At 36.5% G+C, this 23,311-nt stretch overlaps 1 protein-coding gene across 3 annotated transcripts in view; it reads right to left on the bottom strand.

The window, feature by feature from the left end:
- The window catches only part of MMS22L (MMS22 like, DNA repair protein), a 135,192-nt gene extending 119,965 nt beyond the window's left edge, over positions 1 to 15,227 (bottom strand). For 2 of the 3 annotated variants that reach the window (XM_036872244.1, XM_036872246.1), the window contains exons 1-7: positions 14,859 to 15,195; positions 14,333 to 14,511; positions 13,145 to 13,270; positions 10,047 to 10,096; positions 4,776 to 4,863; positions 4,503 to 4,680; positions 1,923 to 2,013 (exon numbers count right to left, since the gene is read on the bottom strand). In XM_036872244.1, coding sequence (XP_036728139.1) covers positions 1,923 to 2,013; positions 4,503 to 4,680; positions 4,776 to 4,863; positions 10,047 to 10,096; positions 13,145 to 13,270; positions 14,333 to 14,496 — 697 coding nt within the window. In that variant the 5' untranslated portion in view covers positions 14,497 to 14,511; positions 14,859 to 15,195. Of the gene's footprint in view, positions 1 to 1,922; positions 2,014 to 4,502; positions 4,681 to 4,775; positions 4,864 to 10,046; positions 10,097 to 13,144; positions 13,271 to 14,332; positions 14,512 to 14,858 lie in introns of all 3 variants that reach the window. The other variant, XM_036872245.1, reaches the window with a different exon arrangement.
- Positions 15,228 to 23,311: the final 8,084 nt, after the last annotated feature.

Here is a 23,311-nt window from a genome sequence, read left to right as displayed (position 1 = left end):
AAAGGGAACCCTCTTGCACTGTTGGTGGGAATGTAAATTGGTACAGCCACTACGAAGAACAGTATGGAGGTTCCTTAAAAAACTAAAAATAGAACTATCGTATGACCCAGCAATCCCACTACTGGGCATATACCCTGAGAAAACCATAATTCAAAAAGATTCATGTACTACAATGTTCACTGCAGGACTATTTACAATAGCCAGGACATGGAAGCCACCTAAGTGTCCATCGACAGATGAATGGATAAAGAAGATGTGGCACATATATACAATGGAGTATTACTCAGCCATAAAAAGAAAGGAAACTGAGTTATTCGTAGAAAGGTGGATGGATACAGAGTGAAGTAAGTCAGAAAGAGAAAAACAAATACCGTATGTTAACACTTATATATGTAATCTAAAAAGGAAAAAAAAAGGTTCTGAAGAACCTAGGGGCAGGACAGGAAAAAAGACGCAGACGTAGAGAATGGACTTGAGGACATGGGGAGGGGGAAGGGTAAGCTGGGACGAAGTGAGAGAGTGGCATGGACATATATACACTACCAAATGTAAAACAGATAGCTAGTGGGAAGCAGCCACATAGCAAAGGGAGATCAGCTCTGTGCTTTGTGACCATCTAGAGGGGTGGGATGGGGAGGGTGGGAGGGAGACGCAAGAGGGAGGAGATATGGGGATATATGTATGTGTATAGCTGATTCAGTTTGTTATAAAGCAGAAACTAACACACCACCGTAAAGCAATTATACTCCAATAAAGATGTTAAAAAAAAAAAAAGAAATCCTTTCAATTTGTAAGGAAGTCAAGTAGTAAGCCTCTCTGTAGTTAGTCCTGACACTTTAAGAGAGTAAGTGCTAGGTTATAATGTACACATCATTGTGTTAATCACAAAGACCGTTCTGAACATTAAAAATGCTCAAGTGCTTAAAAAATAATAATAATAATTTACAACTATATAATATTTACAGAAAATTGCCAATTTGATAACGGAAACTAAAGATGTCAAAGAGCAAGACCAAGAAATAAATAGGCAACATGTGAAATAAAAGATTACTATCCATAATATATACAAATCTCTACTAATTAATTAAAGAAAGATGGGAAAGAATGAAACAAGAGATAAAACAACAAGTACTTTGCAAAATATAATGAACAAGTAATTAATAAAGCAAATATAAAAAGACAATGAAATGAAAGATGCTCCACTTCACTGGTAATCGGGAAATTGCAAAAACAGAGATTCAGTATCATTTTTCACGCATTAGTTGGGAAAAAATAAAAACAATTCTACTGGCAAGAGTATGAGGCAAAGGCATGTTCAGTTAGTGTACTTAAATTGTGGAAACTTAATATACAACAGCAGAGCAGCATATACAATACTAAAAGTGCAATGTGCCATATCAATTCCAAAAACCTATTCTATTAAATAACTTGTACAAGTATTCAAAGATGTATATCTTATATCTACATAAGGATGTTCAATGAAATATTATTTGTAATACCGAAATAAACAGAATTAACAGAAATATCAAAAAATAGACTTGGCTAAATAAATTATGATAGGTCCATAAAACTGTATGTACTAACATGAACAGATCTCTAAAAAACTGTTAAATGAAACCCTACATAGAACAATATGATGATACCATTTGTGGTTAGAAAGAAAAACAAAAATCCTACCTATGAGTTTCTATATATGTATACTAATAGATAGTAAGTATGGATGGATGGATAAATGGACCAAGCTGTTCCCAGCAGTTATCTCTAGAAAAAAGAAGTAAGACCTTCACTTTTTAGTTTGGTTACTGTTTGATTAAAAAATAATAATAATCAGAAAGCACTTATTGTATAATTTTAAAAAACAATTTAGATTAAAAAACGTTTACATTAAAAAAAGGACATAAATCAGAAATACATAAACTTACTCAATTTTTCACCAAGCATGTGAAGAATTTCCAGCACTAGCCAATGGATATCTAAGTGGAGATGTAACAAATGCCATGATGGTGGGAAAAGCTGTGAATGACATTAAAAACTGTGACTGAAAATTCATAACACTTTATTAGGTATTTTATAACATGTCACAACACTCCTCCATAACGCACAAGTTAACCTAACACTATTCAAAAGCTCAAGGAAAACCTCTGTCTTGTTCATTAGAGGATTTTTTCACTGGAGATCTTTAAAAGCAGGATATACTCTTAACTGATGTTGTTTAAGACAGACCCACCTCGGGGCTGCTGAATAGACTTGTATAGTAAAGGCCCCTACTAACCAACCGAGATTCTACTACAGCTGCAAGGCAGTAAATCAATTTTTTTAAACACTTATTTTCATGATTTTATTTTAGACTTTAGCTAGGAAATATGTTTTTAAATGTAATGAATACCCAGGAACTTCCATAAGATATTTTAACAAGAACTTCTGGATCATCATTTAGACACTACTGTCATGCCCATAAAGAAACTAAAGTTAAAAGTGGTGAAGAAATTTACCCCTTAATTAATGCTTTAGGATTCAAACCTAATTCTATCTGATTCAAAAGCCAGTGCTCTTTACTGTGCTAGCAGATTATCAATAACCTTTCTCCAGTCAACATTTCGAATCACTAAAATACGATACATACTTTTTATTAAAACAACTGATGAATGATGGAGAGGGGTCTTGCCTTATCAAACATGCAAACAAAATAAAACACAACACTAATAAAACAGTGCTGGCTCAGGAATAGATAATAAATAGCAAAAATAGGGAAGAGAGAAATGGATACACATGATATGTCAAATCAGTGGGGAAAGCATGGGTCATTCAATAAGAGACAGGATTATTAACTTATTCATTTGTAAGAAACTAGATTTCCTACCTCACAGTACATTTTTTAAAAAGAGATAAATAAAAGAGATAAATGTAAAAAAAAAAAGTATGTTTTTACAATAGCATAGGAATGATACCAAAGAAAAAAACTGATAAATATAACTATATAAAAAAACTTAAATCATCTACCTAGCAAGTCAGCTTAATTGCTGAAAAAAAAGATAAATGAAAATATTCGTAATACATCATACCAACAAATAGTATCTCTAATTTTAAAAAGTTCCTGAAAAAGAATAAAAGACACATGCTCAACTGTAAATACCAATTAAAGCATTAGCTTTCATATATGAGAATGGTAAAATATAAGAAATATATAGAGTCTGAAAGATGCTTTTATTTTATGATTTTTTCGTTTTGCTGATATTTCAGAAGAGAACAGTATTTCAGAATATGATTTTTTTGTTTATGTGTTGAAGACTCCATTCCCCTGCTTCAAAAATTCAGTCTTCTGATCTTCAAATAACCTATATTTTCAAGTCTGTCTAATTAAAAGCCTATGAAAGGCAAAACCTAGTTTGAGGACCCTTGCACACATCTTTTTATTTCTGCTGCTAGATAAATTATTAATTTTAATTTTCTTAAGCATTTGATGGATATTCAGAAAATAAAAATCAGTCCAATTTACAGAGACTAAAAAGAAAGAAAAATATCCCTCCCAGCACAATCCACCCACGAATCTTTATTAATTGACACAATTAAAAACAATTACCTATTTGGTTTCTATGGATTAGATATATTCACCTGTGAATTCAGTTGGAACTCTATTTACTTTTATTATTACATATATTGATCCCTGATAAGAAGAGTCAATTTTTTATTGTTGTTAAATTTCACAGAAATATATAAACATTTAATTGTACCTTATATTTTGGCAAAGACTTGTTCCTAAAAACTGAATGTTATTAAAATTGGTGAAGTCAAATAGAAGAGATTGAGAATTCAGGGAATGCCACAGGGAATTATAATTTGTCACTCACAGAAGCTCACATTTTCCTATGAAGAATTTGTTAATTACATCCACAGGTTGGGTCATGCTAACACATTTTTAAAAACCAAACCAGACAGACTGATCATCACAGGTAGGGAAAAAAAGGGGGGCACAGTTAAAACAATCTTAATCATATTCTGAAAATATCTCAAAAGCCAGAACAGACATAATGATGTGGTTTTGAAAGCATAACTTTTTAAAGATGATCTTCTTGAATCTTACTAAAATATAAGATAGTGTTTGCCCAAACTTTTATCAGTGGGAAAGAGGATACAAATTTTAGAAAACAAAGGTTATTTTATTTACTTTGAAACTTTTAAACATTTGCATTGTTACAATTGGAAGAAGAATAGCTATCAATGATTCAACGTAAACTACATCTAAGCACTTTATGTATTTTAATTATTCAATTCTCCCAATAACTCTAGGAAGCTAAACCAATTACACAGATGGAAAGACTGAAGCAAGAGGTGTTATTTGCCTGATGGCACATAATTAATAAAAGGAGGAGCCAGTATTTCAACTCAGGCAGTCTGGTCCAAGAACTACACTCTTGACTAATTTCCCTCATTCTTGAATGAACAGTCCATGTGGGGAGGAAAAACTACCTGATACTTTAAAAATTAAATGAAACAAAGCAAACCTTAGTCTGGTTTTGATTTACAAATGCTCCTGTATTAATAATGGGAAGTTCTGATAGGTGTCCTATATACAAGAGTAATCCATGAAGCTCATCAATCAACACTGAGGGAAGTTGTGCCTCCAAAGTCTGGTAGGGATGGACAGGAACATGACTTTCGGCATTTTGTACTTGCAGGGACCTAAAACACGATGAGATACAATAAGCAATTAGATTCTGGATAAATTTGCACTCAGAAATTCATGCATTATTCATATTACTCATCTGACAGCCTACCTGAAAATGAAGACTTTAACATAATGAAGAAATGTTATGCACTGCTGCCTAATATTGGCTGCTTTGCAATGTAGGGTTGATATCTTCCCTAAAACCAAAATAGATAATGTTAATCATTGTTTAAATAATCAGTGGGCAGTGACAAAAAAATTGCGTGAGCCATATAAGTAGCAATTCTCTAGCTTTTCACTTTTTCAAATTACTCCTATATGGTTCTTACCATCCCCCACCCCCCCCCCCATACTGCTCTTAGTGAGGTCACCAGTGAAATCATGTTGTCCAATCTAATGGGCACCACTTGTGCTCAATTAACTTGCCCTTATAGGAGCATTCACTACACCTGGCTTCACTGATGTCCCATGCTGTCAGTCTTCTTTCTTCCTCACTTACCTATAATTCTCATCATGTTTTCTCTGCTTTTGTTTTCTGGTTTACTCATTTGCCCTAGAGTGGTTATGAGTGTTTTGCACATAGTAACTACCCAGATAATTTTTGCTAATTTTTGCTGATGTAAATGTTGAAGTGAGGGAAAGACGGCATGGGTTGAGAGAGATAGGGATAAGTCATTTGGAGCCTTACAAGTCATTATAAGGAGTTTTGATTTCATTGAAATACAGTAGATGGCCTTTCATTGGGTTTTGATCTAGGAGGAACAGGAATTGGTATACATTTAAAGCAGATTTTGTACACAGATTATAGAGGGGCAAAGGAGGATGTGTTAAGAGCCCTATAGCAGTAATTCAAGAGATCATAGGAAAATGGATAGGCTGAAGGTATATTTTGGTCATAAACCTACTGGGAATCCGATGGATGATATGAGTTTAAAGGAAATGAAAGAATCAAGAATGACATATAGGCAACTGTTAGCACCATGTAATGAGTGGAGAAAACATGGGCAGCGTGAACTGGTTTTAGAAGACAGCACAGATGTACTCTTTGCACTATCTAAGCAATCCACGGACAGATGTCAGGCAGCTTGACATGCAAGGCCTGGAGTGCAAAGGAGAGGTCTGGAATGTAGGTAAACCTTTGGAGTTGTTATCGTTTAGAAATAAAGGAACTGATGAGATCGTACATGTAGGAGAAGATGTACAGAGAGGAGACTCAAACTGAGACCTGAGGAGACTGATTATTAGTAGTAGACCTGAGGGAGGAGGAGCTGGTAAAGGAGAGGCAGGAGAAGAGGGGAAAAAAACTTACTATAGGCAACAAATTATCACCCATATTAAACATAAAGCAAAATTTATTTTAAAATCTGTATTCAAATGAGCAAACGTGGACACTATTTTGGCAAAACAGGAGCATAAGTGTAAAGGTACCGTCCATATATCTACATACCAAACAGTGCAGTGCACTTTTACAGCTTAATTATACTTCGCTTACAAAAGTCATGATCCCTCAGTGTCACAATTCTCAGCCCGTAAAGGAATTTCTCTCTTAAAAACAACAGCTGTGGGCTTCCCTGGTGGTGCAGTGGTTTGGCGCAGTGCTTAAGAATCCGCCTGCCAATGCAGGGGACACGGATTTGAGCCCTGGTCTGGGAAGATCCCACATGCCGTGGAGTAACTAAGCCCATGCACCACAACTACTGAGCCTGCACCCTCAGGCCACAACTACTGAAGCCCAAGCACCTAGAGCCCATGCTCCGCAACAAGAGAAGCCACCGCAATGAGAAGCCCGCGCACCACAATGAAGAGTAGCCCCGGCTCACCACAACTAAAGAAAGCCCACATGCAGCAACAAAGACCCAATGCAGCCAAAAATAAATTAATTAATCAATTAAAAAAAAAAACTGCTGTGAACTGCTGCATCCAGCCAAGATGGAGTAAAAGGAATCAGAATTACCCATCTCCCACCTTAAACTAGAAAGCCAAAAAAAGTAAAACAATAATTTTCAGACATTGGACAAAGGCAACACAAGACTGCTATCCCAGAGAGAAGATAAGTCCTAAGATTGCACCACCTTCCCACCTAGAGACAGTTTCTAGGCTGCAGCACAGGGAGAGAGAATTCAGAGCCCAAATCTGAGTCAAAGAGACATGAGATCTGAGTTTAGGGTAGTCTAAATTTGCAGGGTAAAAGTACCAAAGAAGAAAGAAAGCTACACAAAAAAAAGAGCCCTAGAGATGTACAGAGGGTCCCCTTTGAGTCTTTGACTAAGTACTGATCTGTAGGCCAGAGAAAAATATCAGAAAACAATTCCCAAAGCTTACTCAAACCAGGGAACAGTTCAAGATCCCACCAGCAAGAATGAAAAAAAAAATACACCACAAAGAATCCTCAGAAGCCTTACTAGAGCTAAATTAACATTAGACTAAAGGCTACTTTTTAAAAGTCCTAACAAAATATACAACAAGCCTCAAAAAGATCCCATGGATTACAAGTACTCAACAGTAAGCCAGAACAAAATTCAACACTAGTTTTAGGAATACAAGAAAATTCAGAAAGCAGCAATGTAAAATCTATAATGTCCATCACACAATAAAAAATTACTAGATGTTCAAAAGAGCAGAAAAATGTATCATAAAACTAGAAGAAAAATCAATCAACACAAACAGACCCAGAAATGACAATGATGAAAGAATCTGCAGTCAACGAAGCTAAAAACAGTGGAAGGCATAAAAAAAAATCCAAATGAAGTGCCTAGAGACAAAAAAAATACAATATCTGAAAAAGGGGTAACATCAACAGCTATATTTAATAACAGGTATTAGTAAAAAATAACATGTATGCTATTCTGCCTCAACAGGAAAGCAATCCAGGGAGTAAAATCAACAGGAGAACAAGAACCATATGCACTTCAGTAAGTGACCCTACATAAGGGCTTTCTGGGGAGGGTTGAGGGCCAAGGGTTTACATGAGTTTATTAACAAAGCCCTGACACAGCTGCATGGCAGGAGTAAGCTTATGTAGGGATAGTCTTTAATACTGCTAACCTGCCCAACAAATCTGTCATTAAGTTTTTTAAGTAATAACACCAGCCAAAATGTCAGTGTAGCAAGTAACCATTTCAACAAATAGTCCACTGTAGTAATTTTAGGTCAGTAAGTGTTTTTCAAGGAATAATCTTGCTCAATAAATGCCTTCCACAAACCCAATTTAATTAAGTCACTCTATATAGTAAAGGTATGTTTGCTGTTACCACTACAATCTTATAGACGCTCCTCAGGAGTTTCAAAATAAAATTCTGGGTCTTTGGCACTGCTTACAAAGACACCTATGATTGCATCCCTTCCAAAAATTAACCACTCACACACACTCGGGTCCAACCATACGTAATTATTACTTACTCCCTGCTCCCTGAACTTTTATGTTTTTATATACTTCAATGTCTTTGTCTATATAGTTGTTTCTACCTGGAACTCATCCTATCCCCAAAACTTCTCCAAAATCTTTTGTCTGGCTAATTCCTCCTCATCCTTGAAGACCAAGATCTGCCATCACTCAGTGATGGGCACATAAACGGATAAAGCCCTTGGCTCCTGTAGCAGCTTTTGCATGCCTCTGTTACTACACTCTTCCATTTACCATGCTGACTATGCTTGTTTATCTGTCTTACTCAACTGCAAACTCTTCAGCAGCATAATTTTCCTCTTTGATTCATCAGCACCTTGCACAGTACCTGGCATGAAGCAGGGACTCAGGTGATAATGAAACAGTAATATCCAACATTTACTGAGGACAAACTAAGAAAACAAAACAAATAAAACAGCCCTGACAGCTGATAACAATTAGGCCATGATGTTCCCTACTGAAATTAAACAGTTGTCATACAATATCAAAAATAATCACACAAGATCACTCCATGATTATGGTGAAACAAGAAAAACACAAAACCTCTCTGTAATCATGTCTGACACAGAAACAAGGCACTACACAACCACACAAAAACAAACAAAATACACAAACAGACTACTCTCCTCTTCCAGCTAAAATGACTATTGCTTCATTACAAATTAGAATCTTCCCTTGCCTCCTTCTGTGTGTCCCACCTTTTAGAGAAAAATTAAAAATTAACTTAGTCATCAAATTGCTTCTGCTTCTTAACAGCATCAAATCCAGAATAAAGCCATAGCCCCCTTAAACTCTACCCCAAATCAGCCAGCACAAGCGCTTACCCTGTCACAAGCCCCTCCCTACTTCCTCTTACTGAGAAGCCCCAACTGTTCCTCATGATGTATATCTCCCCCTTGCTTCCTAAGCTAATAAACCCTTCAAAGGTGGGTTCCAAGTGATCTTTGGTTGCTGGGCATCACTAATAACAGACACTAGGCTAAGCACCTAACACACATTATGTCATTTAGTCCTCACAAGAACTCAATGAGGTGGGAACTATTACCTAGTGTGAGACCCACAATTAGCTAGGGTTAGAACCCAGGCTGACCACAGAGTCATGATTCTAAATACTACACTGTACCAGAACTGTTAGAAAGGAGAAGCAGCTAGCCTGAACTAAAACACACTGCCCTTCAATTCCCTTCACTACCTTAACTATACCAATTCCCTCACAAATCAGTAATCCATTAAATGTTAAAAACAAACAGGGACTTCCCTGGTGGCGCAGTGGTTAAGAATCCGCCTGCCAATGCAGGGGACACAGGTTCAAGCCCTGGTCCGGGAGGATCGCATATGCCGTGGAGCAACTAGGGCCGTGTGCCACAACTACTGAGCCTGCGCTCTAGAGCCCGCAAGCCACAACTACAGAGCCCAACTGCCACAAGTACTGAAGCCCGTGCACCTAGAGCCCATGCTCCACAACAAAGAGAAGCCTCTGCAATGAGAAGCCCACACACCACAACAAAGAGTAGCTCCCGCTCACTGCAACTAGAGAAAGCCCGCGCGCAGCTACGAAGACCAAATGCAGCCAAAAATAAGAATAAATAAATAAAATTAAAAATTAAAAAAACCCAAAAAAAAACAAAAACAGAAAGCAGAAAAGAAAAACAAGAAAGACAGCATGAGGTCCAACACTTTCTATTTCTCTAAGTTCTCCACCCCACTCCCCACCCACAAAGCAAGTTACTAATTCACTTCAAAGATGTTTAGCCTTAATTTTACTTGCAGATTTGGAAAAATACTATAAATTTCATCTACAAACAAAATTTAAGTGTCATACTTTTTCTGAACACTATATATAACTGTATCCTGAACTTCTGGACTATCATTTCCTTCCTGTTATTATGATAGCCCAATGACACATCATAGGCCCATGTACAATTCACTCTAAGGGAGCACCATTTCTTTTTGCCATTAAACACACTTAAAACTTACCAAAATCACAGTTGGCCTGTAATAAGGTTTCCAAGTTGTAGAGCTGTTGCCTAATTTAAAAAATGTAAGGTGAGAATTAGTTTTAGAATAGTTTAAAGCATGTAACAATTACACAGTATTTCCAAATCTTTTACACAGCTTTAATGCCTCTCATTCATGAATAATGTTTAACACTTCATGAATGTTTATTAGTGTCAGCTTCAGGTAGTAAAGACTTTGAGAGAAAATAAAACATGTCTTTGACCTCCCAAAAAGATCTACTAACAGCTACATTTATCTCAAAAATTATATAAAATATCATAGATTTCACCATCAAGAAGATACTGTTTATATCTTTAAGAAGTTTAAGATGGTTATATAAAACATCCTAGGTTAACAGTTATATAATGAAATGTTAAATTGTATCATATAGTTACACAATAGGAGTTCTGAAGAGGAATAGAATATGTAATGTAGACTAATCAGGGAAAGTTTTAACTTACAATGTTCCACCTTAATTTCTGAGAATAATCTTCTCTTGCCATTCTTCCTAGTTGCCTTTCAGCTCCTTAAAGATTGAGCCACATTCATAACCTATGCCCTGAGTAAGATTCAACTCATTCTATAATGTTTAGGATTATATAGAATCACTCACACAGCCTATTTTCCCAATAAAACACATAATATGGCACAGGTTCCATGGGATGAGGGTGAGAGGAGAAATCCCTCCAACTTTCCATTTTCATTTAAATGTACCATTTATACATTCTTTTTTTAATTATGTAAGTTTCAAGTATACAGTACTATAATTCCACATCTGTGTACACTACAACATGATCACCACCACAAGTCTAATTACTATCCATAACCATACAGTTGACTCCCTTCACCTTTTTCACCCACCTCCTAAACCCCTTCCCCTCTGGTAACTACTGATCTGTTCTCTGTATCTAAGAGTTCGTTTTTGTTTTGTTTGTTCATTTACTTTATTTAGATTCCATGTATGAGTGAAATCATATAGTATTTGTCTTTCTCTGACTTATTTCACTAAGTATAATACCCTCAAGGTCCATCCATGTTGCTGCAAATGGCAGGATTTCACTCATTTTTAAGTCTGAATAGTATTCCATTGTATGTGTGTGTATATATGTGTGTGTATATATAAATATGTAAAATTCCTTCATCCACTGAAGGACACTTAGGTTGTTTCCGTACCTTCATACCTTGACTGTTAAAAATAATGCTGCAATGAACACAGGGGGTGAATATATCTTTTCATATTAGTGTTTCTATGTCCTTCAGATAAACACCCAGAAGTGGAATAGCTGGGTCATAGGTAGCTCTATTCTTAACTTTTTGAAGAACCTCCACACTGTTTTCCATAGTGACTGCACCAATTTACACTCCCACCAACAGGGCACGAGGATTCCCTTTTCCTCACATCTTCGTTTGTTATTTCTCGTCTTTTTGATAACAGCCATTCTAACAGGTGTGAGGTGACATCTCACTGTGGTTTTGATTTGCATTCCCTTAACAGTCATGTTGAACATCTTCTCATATGCCTGTTGGTCATCTTCAAGTATTCTTTGGAAAAATATCTGTTCAGATCCTCTGCCCATTTTTTAATCAGATTTGTTGTTGTTGTTGTTGTTGTTGTTGAGCTGCATGAATTCTTTATATATTTTGAATATTAACCCCTTATATTAACCAAATATATGATTTGCAAATTATTTTCTCCCATTCAGTAGGTTGCCTTTTCACTTTGACAATGGTTTCCTCTGCTGTGAGTACCTTTTTAGTTCGATGTAGTCACATTTGTTTATCTTTGCTTGTTTCCCTTGCCTTTGGAGTTAGAGCCACAAAAATATTGCTAAGACTGATGTCAATGAGGTTACTGCCTATATTTTCTTCTACACATTTTATGGTTTCAGGTCTTATATTCAAGCTTTTAATCCATCTTGAGTTAATTTTTGTGTGTGATGTAAGACAGTGGTCTAGTTTCATTCTTTTGCCTATGGCTGTCCAATTTTCCCAACACCATTTATTGAAGACTGCCCTTTATTGTATGTTCTTTGCTCCTTCTCCGTAAATTAATTGTCCCTATACGTGTGGGTTTTTCTGGGCCCTCAATTCTGTTCCATTCATCTATGTGTCTGTTTTTATGCCAATAACATACTGTTTGTTTACTATACCTTTCTAATACAGTTTGAAATCAGAAAGTGTGATGTCTCCAGCTTTGCTCTTCTTTCTCAGGATTGTTTTGGCTATTTGGGATATTTTGTGGTTCCATATAAATTTTAGAATTACCATGTAAACATTCTTAATGTATTTTGGGCTAATAATTTGCCTTTAATAAGTGACTCCAAATCTAAAATCTGACTTATGAACTGGGTTTTAAATAATAATGAAGAATTATTTCAATTTTGTTAATTGTGTTTATGAGGTAATGTTTATGTTTAAAAAATAAGTTCATATTTTTAAGAGATACATACTGACGTAATTAAGGGTGAGATGACATGATGCCCGGAATTTGCTTAACAAATACTTAAGCCAAAAGTAGAGGGATAAGGACAGATGAAGGAAATGTGATAAAACCTTGATGTTTATCATAACTGAGGGAGGGTATATGGAGGTTCGTTATATTATTCTCTCTACATCTGTGTATGTTTGAAAATTTTTATTAAAAATTTTTTTAATGTTGTCCAGGTTAATCATATTTCTATTACATATTCTATTATAGTCTGAAAAATATATTTGGAAGTCTGAGTTCATTCTCTAAAGATTACTGAAAAATTATGACTATTAAGCAACGAAAGTATTTTATTTTTCTTCCAAAATTATGGTATAGTTCAAAGCCTAAAATATTTGTCTTCAATATATGATGTCAAATACAGAAGAATAAAACTTCTGAAAATCACTAAAAAAGAACTCATTGAAACCATTACTCCATCAAACATTATTGCTTAATTGTTGTTACTGATAAGATAATCAAGTAAGCAGCAATCACAATTCTACAGGTGCTTTTGTAATATCAGTATTAGAAACCACACAGCAATGTAACTTAAAACTGAAAAGCATCTATACTCAATGGCAGTTTTAAAATAAAAGACAAAACATACCTCAAGAGATGAAAGAGAACTCTAGATGAATTCACTAATGCTGTTTCAGTAACCCATTGAATGCCAAATATTTCCACTGTATCCTCTTCAAAATTAGTCGGTAAAGGATCAAGATTCAAAATCAGTCTGAAATGAAACTCTGATTTAATCTCATAAAAAGTATGCTATATCCCATACTATAGCATGAGTTTTTTTTTTTTACATTATATGAATCCATATTACACATGACATGTCAACAATGATGTTATAAAGTAAGGAAATGCCTTGGTACCTTATATCTCAGTAATAGTACAACTGGACTGTATTAAGAATTCAACCCTACACTGTGATTAAAAAAAAAAAGGTTAACTAAAGAGCAATATAACTTGAGGGAAAAATGTGCAAAGGGGTCTAGGGAACATACTTTCATCTGTCTTCAACAGTGGTCTTCAGTTGTAGAATTTCACCCTTTGAGGGGACATTTAATTTTTAAAACAGTTAAAAGGTATTCTGAGCCATGTCTAAAGAAGGGCATAATCAAGTTGAATAATATCCTTTAAGGTCTCAAAGAAGGTACAACTGTAATAATCAACAAAAATGATTTCCTTTCTACTGAAATTGCCTCAGCAGGTATTTCCAAAATATTTCAGTAACAGCGGTTTTACTGCAATATGTGTATACACCTGTCCAAGACAAGAGCTTTGAAGATAACATTCCTGTGAACTTACGCAACCTGGAGCATTAGAAAGTTTTAAAAAAATAAGTCTATAATATTTCTATACGTATAAATATACAGAGTGAGAAGACACTGGGGCAACAAAAAATGTGTATGTCTTAATCACTGAGATGCTTCAGAATATTATCTCATGTTTTAGAAGGAAATGCGACTTCAAAAAGCCCTGGTAGTTCAGAATTCACTTCAAGTAAATTAGTGTCCGGCTCCTTACTCCAAAGCTGAGGCAGCAGTGAGGTCAGAGAACATCAGGTAACAAGAAAGTTCTCCTTGCAAAAAACTTTCAGGTGTGCTCTAACCAGGAAACTAACACAGCTAATAGCTTGCATCTGTGTGATATACTAAGCCGATTTACAAGAACATTGCCTGATGAACATTAAAGTTTAATGGACTTAAGTCATAATTATATAACATTCCTAAACAGACATAAAAAAAATCTCAATAGGGAAAAACAAAGTTTCCGATTTTTTACCTACCGCTTAAGAGCTCCGCTGGAAAGGTAGGACTCGCCAGAAAAATGTTTTCCTCCTCCTCTGCTGTCAAAATCACAAGAAAAGCAAGGGGGTTTGCACCATTCTGTCTCCAGCTCCAGCTCCAAGCTGTCGGTCAGGAACGTCGACGCAGCGGGACAGTTATCCATTGTTTACTTCATGTCCTGAAATGTTTGGGGTTCATTATAATTATCATTAAGGGCTCCAAGGAAGTTGTGATGAGATTCCTGTAGGTGGGGAGGGCCGAGACATTGGGGGTGACCTCAGAAAGTTCCCCAAAAGCCGCCACCCCCCCGCACAAAGGAAAAAAACGAAAGGCCAAATCCTCAACAACTCTCCCCCCTACGGACTCCACCAGATCAAGGATGTCAGAACTTAGAATGCACCCCCGACCGGCTGTGGCAGTAACTTAAAATCCCCTCTACGTCAGACCCTGCAGCCCAGGGCAGGGTGAAGAAGAAAAAAATGTTGGCAGGACAGATCTAGCTGCACTTCCAGTGCCCGCCTTTACCTGCGTCCTCCGCTACGTTACTAAACCGCACTGAGCCAGTTTCCCCGCAGTGTCTGGAACTGCAAGCTCCCTCGCAGACTGCAGGCGAGGATCGGTAGGGCCTGGCGCAAACCCCGACTTCTCCCGGCCGGGGGCAAGCCCCGCCAGGTCCGCACAAGGCAGCGATCCGCGCGGGCCGGCCAAAAGGCGAGGGGAGCCGGTGTCCTGCGCCCCCGGGCGCCCCTGGTTTGGTGCACGTCGTACCTGCTCACACTTTCAGTCCCAATGATCCACCCTGGCGGTCCCGACCAGAGCCAGCTAGTCCGTGTGGTCTAAATCCCAAACAGCTGAAATTCCCGCCAAGGCGCGCCCGCGCTCAGAAAAGGCGGGGCCACGGAGCAGCCCGCCCCCGGAGGTCCGCTCGCGAGGTCTCCGCGGGAACAGCCAGAGCTCCGTAAGTTCTCGCGAGAGTCTTCCAGTCAAGGATTCTGTTCGGCGATTTGCCTTTTTTTTTTTCTTTCTGGTTTTTTTTTTTTTTTTCCTTTAGTAGTTTTAATTGGTACTTTGGGCCGAAAGGCTGGGCCTCACCGAGAAAGGAAACTGAGGCTGAGGTGAGCAAGGCTTAGGGACCGCGGGGTTGTCGTCTGGCCGAGCTTGGCAAAAGAGCTCTGCTGAAGTGAGTAGCAGGCGGGTGTTTGAGGGCCGCGCCGTCACCTCCTGTTCTGCCCTAGTCCCAGCAGCTCTTTTGTTGAGGTGGAGGATGCCTATTCATGGATTGTGGGCAAGGCAAGGCAAGTGCAAAAGTGAGGTTAATCCAGTGTGTGGAAACACTGAGTAGGTCACGTGATACTTGCTTTCCGTATTAAAAAAAGTTTTTTTAAATGACATATCTGGACAGGTTTAAGTCCCTTAAACTTGGACGCGTTTGTAAAGAGTACACTTAAGGCATTTTTATCTTTTTTTTTTTCTTTTTGACCATGGGACTGTGGGGATCTTAGTTCTCCCACCAGGTATCCAACTGGGCCCCCCCTGCAGTGGAAGCACAGAGTCCTAACCACTGGACCACCAGGGAATTCCCGTTTTTATCTTTTTAAAGTGTTCTTTAATTCTACTCTTTAGAAGACTTTTCAGTCTAAGTCAGATAACACATTTCAACTGTCTTAAGTTCCAAGAAAAACATGAGAATTTCTCATTTAAATGTCCTGCTATAATTTGAGTATTCCCCATTGCCCATTTCTCCCAGTTTGTCCTAGGTTTAATTATTGCACAGAGAACCTATCAAAACTTTCCTCTATTCAAACCGAATACCGCATAGTTTCTGACAAATGGGATGAGGTGGGGAAAAACAATATGATCCCTATTCCGACTACAACCTAGGGACCCTGTGTTGGGTGCTCTGTCTCTTATGCTCAGCCTGTATACCGTGAGACTTGATGCTTTGTTGGGAATCAGTGCAACTCATTAATGGTTCATGTGGTGTCTCTAGCATGACACATAGTGTCATCTATGACAATCTCTAGAAAATAGTGCCTAGGTATGAGAATATTGGGCTGTGACACTGAGTTTAGGAGACCTGGGTCAACAGATAGTCATTGTTACTTCCTCTATTCAAAATCCAAATAGACCCCTTTTTCCTTTTTCAAGTGACTGATGTTGAGTGATCAATTTGGTTAAACCAGTGAGTGGAGTGGGAAGAACTAAATAAATTCTCTGAAATAACTTAAGCTAGTACTATCATACATATTATATCAGTAAGAATTTTTCCAAAAAAAAAAAAAAAAGAATCTCCATCAAGTAATAGATGGCATGCTCAAGAGAGGTGATTGAAAGGTGCTTAATGAAAGGGCAGATTACAAAGATGTGGATGGTATTACCAGAAAACAAAAAGTGATGGTGAAGCACCCAGAAATAATCAGAGAGTCATTATTACTTTTAGGCCTCAGGGGTAAGGGAAAAAGGGATTGCCAGGGCCCAGGGAGACTTACTGCTGTAGGAGACAGCCACCTACCTGGTAGCCACCTATGGTACCTTAACGGAGGAGCATAGTCAGTGTCAACCTGAACCCGACAGGAAGGAGCTAGTAGGATTCAGTACAGGCAGACCTCATTTTATTGCGGTTTGCTTTATTGTGCCGCCCAGATACCTGTGTTTTTACAAATTGAAGGTTTGTGGTAACCTTGTGTCTAACAAGTCTATTGGCACTGTTTCTCCAGCATTTGCTCACTTCATGTCTCTGTGTCACCTTTTGGTAATTATGACAATATTTCAAACTTTTTCCTTATTATATTTATAGTGATCTGTGATCAGTGATCTTTGATGATACTATTATAATTATTTTGGGGTACCACTAACCAGGCCCATGTAAGAAAGCGAACTTAATTGTTGAAATGACAACAAAGGATTTAGAATATTACATAAACTTAGCTGATAAAGCAGCAACAGGGTTTGAGAGGGTTGACTTCAATTTTGAACGACATTCTACTGTGGGTAAAATGCTATCAAACAGCCTTCCATGCCACAGAGAAATCATTCATGAGTCAATCAATGTGGCAAACTTCATTTTTGTCTTCTTTTAAGAAATTGCCACACCTACCCCAGGCTTCAGAAACCACCACCCTGATCAGTCAGTGGCCATCAACACTGAGGCAAGACCATCCACCAGCAAAAAGATTATAACTTGCTGAAGGCTTAGATGATGGTTAGCATTTTTTAGCATTAAAGTATTTTTTAATTAAGGTATATACCTTTTTTTAGACATAGTGTTATTGCACACTTAATAGACTACAGTATAGTGTAAACATAACTTTTATACACTGGGAAACCAAAAAATTTGTGTGACTCACTTTATTGCGCTATTTGCTTTATTGTGGTGATCTGGAACAAAACCCACAATATCTCCAAGGTATACCTATACCCAAACCTCTTTCCCTCCACACTGCAATGCCAACTGGTGTCTCTCATTGGCCAAAACCAACCTAAAAGCAGAGGGCAAGGATGTAACTTATAAAGTTCAGGCTCATGGGGTAGAGTCCAGACTGAAGAAAGATAGAGAGTGAATCTGACAGAAATGAGGTCAATTTTATCAAGAAAACAAAATATTAAATAAATAAATATATATATATCAAGTAACAGAGCTTCAATATACAGAAAGAGAAAAATACTATCACTTATAGAGGAAATATTCAAGTCAGTAATTACAGAGATCTCAGCACTCCTCTCTCTGTAACTGGTGGAACAAGTAGACAGAAAATTACTGTAGATGACAAGACTTGAACAGCACTACCAACTTGACCTAATTGACATTTATAGGTGACTCAACCCAGCAATATCAGAATATACTCTTGACACATAGACCATTCACTAAGATAGACCATATTTTGATCCATGAAATAAGGTTGGAAATCATACAAAGGATATTGTCTGATGACAATGGAGTTAACCTAGATATAAATAACAGAATGATATCTGAAAAAAAATCTCTAAGTATTTGGAAATTAAGTGACATACTTGTAACTAACCCATGGATTGAAGATGAAATCACTAGGAAAATTTGAAAATATATTGAATTAAATGAAAATAAAAACACAAAGTTTATAACATTAACTGCTCACATTAGAGAAGAAGAGCTCAATTCAATAATTTAAACTTCTATCTTAAGAAACTAAAAAAAGTGAAATAAAATGAAAGCAAGTGAATGAAGGAAATAATAAAGAGTAGAAATAAATGAAACAAAAGAAGAATAGAGAAAATAAATGAAACCAAAAGTTGATTCTTTGGAAAGATCAGTATATTGATAAACCCTTTAGCCAGACTGATCAAGAAAAAAAGAGAGAGGACACAGATTACCCATATCAGGAATTAAAGAGATGTCATCACTACCAAGTCTACAGATATTAAAAGGATAGGGGTATTAAGAACATCTTTATGCAATAAACATAAATGAAATGGACATTTTCCTTGAAAGACACCAACTTCCAGTGTTCACAAAAGAAGAAAAAGATAATGACTATCTCTATATTCATCTTAGTAATTTTAATACTTAGTTAAATAAACTCTCTCACACACACATCACACACTTCTTACAAGAAAACTCCAGGACCAGATGGTTTTACTATTGAATTCTCCCAAACATTTAAGGAAGGAATAGTACCAATTCTGTACTAACCCCTTCAGAAATTAGAAGGGGATGGAATACTTCAAAACTCATTTAATGTGGCCAGCATTACACTTACATAAAAACTTGACAAAAACGAGAAAAAGGAATACAATTCAATATCACACAAACAGAGGCAGAAATTTTACCAAGTAAAATCTAGCAATACGTAAAAAGGATGACATATGCTCCTGGGTGCCCACTCTCACCACTGTTATTCAACATAGTTTTGGAAGTCCTAGCACAGCAATCAGAGAAGAAAAAGAAATAAAAACAATCCAAATTGACAAAGAAGTAAAACTGTCACTGTTTGCAGATAACATGATACTATACATAAAAAGTCCTAAAGATGCTAGCAGAAAACTGCTAGAACTAATCAATGAATTAAGTAAAGTCGCATGATACAAAATTAGTACACAGAAATCACTTGCATTCCTATACACTAATGATGAAAAATCTGAAAGAGAAATTAAGGAAACACTCCCATTTACCATTGCAACAAAAAGAATAAAATACCTAGGGATAAACCTACCTAAGAAGGCAAAAGACCTATACACAGAAAACTACAAGATACTGATGAAAAAAATCAAAGATGACACAAACAGATGGAGAGATACACCATGTTCTTGGATTGGAAGAATCAATATTGTGAAAATGACTATACTACCCAAAGCAATCTACAGATTTAATGCAATCCCTATCAAATTACCAGTGGCATTTTTCACAGAACTAGAACAAAAAATTTTACAATTTGTATGGAATAGCAAAAGTAGTCTTGAGAAACAAAAATAGACCTGGAGGAATCAGGCTCCCTGACCTCAGACTATACTACAAAGCTATAGTAATCAAGACAGTATGGTACTGGTACAAAAACAGAAATATAGATCAGTGAAACAGGATAGAAAGCTCAGAGATAAACCCATGCACCTATGGTCACTTAAACTATGACAAAGGAGGCCAGAATATACAATGGAGCAAAGATAGCCTCTTCAGTAAGTGGTGCTGGGAAAATTGGACAGCTACATATAAAAGAATGATATTAAAACACTCCTTAACACCATACACAAAAATAAACTCAAAATGGATTAAAGACCTAAATGTAAGGCCAGATACTATAAAACTCTTACAGGAAAACATAGGCAGAACACTCTTTGAAATAAATCTCAGCAAGATCTCTTTTGCCCCACCTCTTAGAGTAATGAGAATAAAAACAAAAATAAACAAATGGGACCTAATTAAACTTAAAAGCTTTTGCACAGCAAAGGAAACCATAAACAAGATGAAAAGATAGCCCTCAGAATGGGAGAAAATATTTGCAAATGAAGCAACTGACAAAGGATTAATCTCCAAAATATACAAACAGTTCATGAAGCTCAATATCAAAAAAAAAACAACCCAATCCAAAAATGGACAGAAGACCTAAGTAGACATTTCTCCAAAGAAGACATACAGATGGCCAACAAACACATGAAAAGATGCTAAACGTCACTAATTATTAGAGAAATGCAAATCAAAACTAGAATGAGGTATCACCACACACCAGTCAGAATGGCCGTCATCAAAAAAATCTGCATACAATAAATGCTGGAGAGGGTGTGGAGGAAAGGGAACCCTCATGCATTGTTGGTGGGAATGTAAATTGATATAGCCACTGAGGAGAATAGTATGGAGATACCTTAAAAAACTAAAAATAGAACTACCATATGACTCAGCAATCCCACTACGGGGCATATACCCAGAGAAAGCCATAATTAAAAAAGACACATGCACCCCAATGTTCATTGCAGCACTATTCACAATAGCCAGGACATGGACGCAACCTAAATGCCCATCGACAGACAAATGGATAAAGAAGATGTGGTACATATATACAATGGAATATTACTCAGCCATAAAAAGGAATGAAATTGGGTCATTTGTAGAGACATGGATGGACCTAGAGACTGTCATACAGAGTGAAGTAAGTTGGAAAGGGAAAAACAAATATCATATGTTAATGCATATATACTGAAAAAATTGGCATAGACGATTTTATTAAATTATTTAATTATTAAATTAAAAAATTGGCATAGACGATCCTATTTACAAAGCAGAAATAGACTTAGACATAGAGAACGAACATATGGCTACCAAGGGGGGGGGGGGAGGGTGAATTGGGATATTGGGATTGACATATATACACTATTGATACTATGTATAAAATAGATAACTAATGAGAACCTACTGTATAGCACAGGGAACTCTACTCAGTGCTCTGTGGTGACCTAAATGAGAAGGAAATCCAAAAAACTGGGAATATTTGTATACATATAGCTGATTCACTTTGCTCTACAGTATAAATTAACACAATATTTTAAAGCAACTATACTCCGGTTAAAAAAAAAAGGATGATATATGCTAAAAAAATCAGGTTCATTTTGGGAATGCAAGGTTGGTTCGAATTTTAAAACACAATTAGGTAGTTCATTATATCAAAAGACTGTAAAAAGAAAAATCACATTGTCACCTCAATATGAAGAAAAACATTACTTGAAAAATTCAATATCAATTCATGATAAAATTTCTCAGCAAATTAGGAGTAGAATAAAATTTCCCTAACCTGATAAATGGCAACCATGACAAACCAACTATTAACATCATGAAAATGAATGTTTTCTTCCTAAGATTGAGGACTAGACAAGGATGTCTTCTTTCTCTACTTCTATTCAGCATTGTACTGGAGGTAACTAACCAATGTAGTAAAGTATGAGAAAGAAAAGTCATATAGATTGGAAATGAAGTAGGAAAACTATCATCATTCTCAGATGACATAATTATTTATGTAGAGAACATCTACAAAAACAGCTAATAGAACTAATAATGAATTCAGCAAGGTGGCACAGAGTTCAATGTCACTATACAAAATAAATTGTATTTTTATAAACAAGCGATGAACATTTAGACATTGTTAATGGCATCAAAAGTACTTAGAGATAAATTTAACAAAATATGCACAAGATTTTGTATGCTGAGGATTGCAAAATATTGCTGAGAGTAGTTCAGGAATACCCAATTAAGTAGGTAAAGCATGATAATGAATTGGAACACTCAGTATTATTAAGATTTCTTCTGACATTTATCTATAAATTCAATGGAATGTTAATCAAAATCCCAGGGGGCCTTTCTTTTGTAGAAATTCACATATGCTTTCAGAAATTGATATGGAAATGAAAAGGACCTAGAATAACCAAAACAATTTTGAATAAGAACAGTACTGGCAGATTCAGAGTATCTGATTTCAGGACTTATTATAAAGCTACAATACTCAAAACAGTGTGGTATTGGTCTAAGGATAGACATGGTCAGTGGGACAGAATAGAATTCAGGAATAGACTCCCATACATATACGGTCAATTTATTTTTGGCAAAGATAATTCAATGGTGAAAAAACAGTCTTCAACTATTGGATACTGATACACTAAAAGATGAAGTTCGACCTTTACTTTGCACTATTTACAAATTTTACCTCACTATGGATCACAGACCTAAATGTAAGAGCTAAAATTATAAAACTTTTGGATATTCAGAGGACTAGGAAACAGGGAAATGTCAGCCAAGAAAGGCAAGAAGTAAGGCCAGTTCTCAGGAGAAAACTCAAGTGTGTACAGTGTGGTGTGACATCTGTTACAAAAGCCAAGAGATTTTCATAAAAGAATGGATAATCTATGTCAAATGCTGCTGATAACTGGAAAAATAAGAGAAAACAAGTTAACCATCGAGTTTGGCAAAATGTAGGTTATTACTGATGTTGATGAAAGCCATTTCATTTGAGTAGTGGTGGAGGGGTTGTTAGATTGGAGTGGGTTGGATAGAAAACGGGAGGTGAGTCAGCAAATATAGAAACTTTACCCAGGAATTTAATTTAAAATAAAGCAGAAAATTAGGGCAGGAGGGGGGTGTGGGGATCCAGAGATGGTGTTTTGAAGATAGGAAATATTAGAGCATTTGTATGAGGTTATGGCAATTATCAAGTATAAAGGGAAGAATTGATGATACTGAAGAGAAGAGGAATGGCTGCAGGACTGCTGGCATTGGGAAGACAAGAGGGAATCGTATTTACCACACAGATGACATATCGGCCTCTAATGGGATCAAGGACAATTTTTAATTAACAGAAAGAATGGGAGGTATATAGGTAAAGATAGCCAAAGATGGTGAAATGGGTGGTTGGAAGTCGAAGTAGATTTTGTTTTAGTAGATTTTGTTTTCTTGTATATTCTTAATGACATATTGACTTAAGTGAGAAGAAAGAGTGGTTGTTAGAGATTTGAGGAGACAAAAG

The sequence above is a fragment of the Balaenoptera musculus genome, chromosome 12, assembly GCF_009873245.2.
Source record: "Balaenoptera musculus isolate JJ_BM4_2016_0621 chromosome 12, mBalMus1.pri.v3, whole genome shotgun sequence".
NCBI classification, from domain to species: Eukaryota; Metazoa; Chordata; class Mammalia; order Artiodactyla; family Balaenopteridae; genus Balaenoptera; species Balaenoptera musculus.
The sequence above is the reverse complement of the archived record's forward strand: the minus strand, read 5'-3'. Positions and strand labels throughout refer to the sequence as shown.